The following is a 3805-nucleotide window of genomic DNA, read 5'->3' on the forward strand; positions in this document are numbered from 1 at the left end:
AATAAAAATATTATTTTATTTTTAATAAATAAAATAAAATAAAATAACACTATATTTTTTTAATACTAATCACCTACCACGTGGATGCCCTGACCTGTCTTCCTTCTAGAGTGACGACTGCAGTCAGCATTTATATTTACGTGTGGCCACTGCATCATTAAGCTACCTAGCTAGCTCCGCCATCCGAATTATTATATAATAATTCGGATGGAGGAGCTAGATAGCTTAATTGTGTGTGTGTGTCTATATATATATATATATATATATATATATTTTGATCAACATCTGAATCCCTTTCCATTAATTGCTGAAAAAGCATGGGATCGTTAAATGTAACACTGCAATTCAATGCCATCTAACCACTCCAGGTACGCATGAATAGTTAATTAGTGGTCCAAAGCCCACGGGAACTCGACACAAACTTTCATTCCATGCGGTGAGGCAATGTTTTGCCAGCAGAATACATGATTAGAAACCACAATCCATAGAATATTTATTATTAAGAGCATCAGCACTCCTCTCATACACTAGCTAGTACTTAATTACTTTGACAAAACAGACACAAATTAAACAGCTTCAAGGTCTCCACCCCAAACAACAGCTTCAGGCAACAGCAGAGAGGTTTTGATCGGTTCTTGGATAACACTAACAACGTTATTGGGGCAGTCTAATCTGTAATTAATATGTCTTATGATTAATGTTATCCGACTACTAGCAAAACCTCTTGCATCCATCCATTACTATCATTCCATTCAATTAACCTCCAAAACAAACTCCTTATCCTTCTCCAGCCTCTCCATGGCTCCACCTTCCAAGGTAATCTCCACGTCAATACTCCTTCCACCACTCTTCCCTTGATACAAGTACACCATCCCGTCGAACCTGTTATTGATTCCACTCCTCACTGTCTCTGGCTTTCCCCACCCAAAATCCACCTCATAAACTGGAAACCTCGGAGAGCTTCCAACAGCTACACAGTTAACACCAGCATCTTTGAACTGATATACCTTCGGTGCACTCTCAAACTGTTTGTTCCGTTCTTCAATGGCTTTAGCATCATGCGTTTCAATGGCTTTTTGTATCATGGAGGCTCCAAATTCAGGTGGGTTCATCGACAGCAACCCGGCAGCAGTCACCGTGAATATGGCCTGAATAAGGTTTCCAAAGTAACTTTCCGGCATGGGGGGATCGACCCTTTTGCGGCAGTCAGCAAAGACAGTGAAAACTGTGTAGTCTTCAGGTTTGAGTTGACGTGCTTGGGTCACATGGCGCCAAATGTGGACAGCAAGTGATTGAAAAGTGGAGAAGGGTTTTGAGCCGCCAGATGGTATGTTTGAGTTGATTTTTGACTTGATCTTGTCAATTCCTGATTCAGAGAATTTGAAGACTCGCTCTCTGAGTGGCTGGTCAACAGGCTTGGCATCATCAGTGGATGATCCATTTTGATCTGGTGGAGAGAGTTGGAACTTTACTTTAGTGTTTCGCACTTTGGTGCGGTCCAGGAAAGGTGGGAGAGAGATTGAAGGCAAGCCACTGCAGATCTGGGCCCATGAACTCATAAAGTGCCATGTGGAGGTCCCATCGAGGATGGCATGGTTAAAGGCCAATCCCATTGCCAGTCCATCTTTTAGCTTGGTTAGCTGCAAGCAATTAGCCCCACCACAGAACGAATTTTATACATGGACCAGATCATCCAGGAAAAAAACAAAAGGAAAAAAGAAGCTAAATATCAGTCCTCCTGCATAGGAAAATGTATATAGGGCTGTGCTGGGAAGTTATTGAACATTAATTATGGAATGGGACCTTCATTGAAATGTTAAAGCCAGTGAGAACCATTGCAATTTACTTCATCTCTTCCACTCTCAGGCCTCAGCAATGGAATACCATCGTCCCTAGTTATTTTATTTTTGAGCAGAGTATAATTCTTCCTACGTACGTAGTTTGCAGAATAAGATAACATGTTGGAACTTGTTTAGAGGGAAAAAAAAAAGGGATGTTTGCATAACCAAGGGTACTTTATTATACACACTTAGCACCCTACCCCAATGGTATTTCTTGGAAGCCCAAGGCATTAAATTCTTGAAGTACGATGTGAATCTATGACAATGGTGTCCTAGGAGTATCAAAACTAAGAACAAAGGATTAATATTGAATGGATCTATTTCTTAAACTACCCTAGATCATAAACATGTACCTGCAAATTATTCTATTTCTACATGTATCTACCATAATAGATTAATACCAAATTAGATCAGCATATACTTAATTAGTAGCAGAAATGAATTAAAGCCATCTATCTACTCACTAACATGCGTAATTTTGATAAAATGGCTAGCTATATATATGTATAAAAAAAAGGAAATGCTACCTGCACTGACAACAATGGTCTGTGGAGGCCCTCAGAGTTCAAGATCCCATTGTAAGGTATGAGCTCCTTCAAGGTGGAGGTGCCCTCCTCAACAGTTAGATCCTCCACACTGATCCACTCAGCTTTGGCCTCCAACACCTCCACTCCCTCCATATCGTCATCATATTCTACCCTGAACACCCAATCTTCATCCTTTGCTAGCTTCCCTGCCAGTTGATAGAAATCTTCCAGGACAACTCCTAGCCCATCTTTCAACTTCCCTACCCTATCCTCATACTCATCTCCCTTGTAAACCATCAGCTTTTGGTTGTACTGAAATGCTATGTATGGAAGATCAAAAGTGACCAGCTGACATTCACTTCTTCCTAGTTTCTTGTTGGGCTTCACACGGCATTTGCCAGTTATTTTCACCTTCATGATCTCCTCCACCTTTTCAGGGGCCATTGCTGACTGTTGAAGGTATCTTGGGATGTAATAATTAAAGCTGAGAAAGAAGCTGTGACTATACTTTAAGACCTACGTACACAGGACTTGATATTTGTGGTGATGGAAAGCTAAAAAGGGAATCGAGGGATACTTATAGAAGAGATGGGCTTTAGGTGTATAGTTGGGATTGCATTTATGGGGTTCATGGAAGCAGTTGTGACCCATTAATATTTCTGATTCAGACTGTTGGGTTAGATCAAGACTTGATGATGAGATTATTAAAAGGTTTCTGATTCAGACTGTTGGTTAGATCAAGAGTTGATGATGAGATTATTAAAAGGTTTCTGATTCAGACTGTTGGGTTAGATCAAGACTTGATGATGAGATTATTAAAAGGTTTCTGATTCAGACTGTTGGTTAGATCAAGACTTGATGATGAGATTATTAACAGGCTCTCTCTCTTTTGCCCATATTAATTCCCTGTTGTAAATTTTTCAATGTCAACGTAAATCAGTTCAAGATTTGTGTTCTCTCCTACTTGTACATACACCAAATTAACCATGGTGTTGCTAGAACTTGGACCCTGTGCTTCAAGTGTTTGCACCATGCATGGATCTTAACCTTATCGATATGCTTTCCATAGTTTGGAACAAATGGGCAGTCCATTTTCAATTTATTAGGCGGGACCCGACAAGCTGTTGATAGCAGCCAGCAGAACCCATTCTTTGGTCAATAACTAATAAGTGATAACAAGAAGAAAAGAAAATGCTGTTTTCCCATCACATGGTCTTTGGTCATTTTCAATTTATAAAGATGTGTACATTGTATCATAGTTTTTTCTTGAATTATCATAGCCTCCCAAGTCTTACAAATAAATATATATGGAAGACTTGACCTAGTAAGAGGGTGGAAGGAAATACTTACAATAATATTACCTTTTGGTGTGTACAAGCCGCCATAAAAACTATTTGTAGGCATAGCCTTATATATGGCATGGTTTTTTTTTTTTTG

At 39.6% G+C, this 3805-nt stretch overlaps 1 protein-coding gene across 1 annotated transcript; it reads right to left on the bottom strand.

The window, feature by feature from the left end:
- Positions 1 to 468: 468 nt before the first annotated feature.
- On the bottom strand, positions 469 to 2975 carry LOC133675849 (BAHD acyltransferase DCR-like). The gene is made up of 2 exons (XM_062097366.1): positions 2369 to 2975; positions 469 to 1640 (listed from the first exon to the last, which is right to left on the bottom strand). The coding sequence occupies exons 1-2, from the start codon at positions 2810 to 2812 to the stop codon at positions 753 to 755; spliced, it is 1332 nt and encodes a 443-aa protein (XP_061953350.1). The 5' UTR covers positions 2813 to 2975; the 3' UTR covers positions 469 to 752.
- Between the last annotated feature and the right edge of the window lie 830 nt (positions 2976 to 3805).

This window comes from Populus nigra, chromosome 16 (genome assembly GCF_951802175.1).
Source record: "Populus nigra chromosome 16, ddPopNigr1.1, whole genome shotgun sequence".
In the NCBI taxonomy this organism is placed as follows: domain Eukaryota; kingdom Viridiplantae; phylum Streptophyta; class Magnoliopsida; order Malpighiales; family Salicaceae; genus Populus; species Populus nigra.

Excerpts from the sequence above, each read along its gene's own strand:
- LOC133675849 (XM_062097366.1), bottom strand. The coding sequence starts at position 2,812 with ATGGCCCCTGAAAAGGTGGAGGAGATCATGAAGGTGAAAATAACTGGC. Across the intron at positions 1,641-2,368 it reads GACCATTGTTGTCAGTGCAG|CTAACCAAGCTAAAAGATGG; the intron begins GTAGCATTTCCT and ends AATTGCTTGCAG.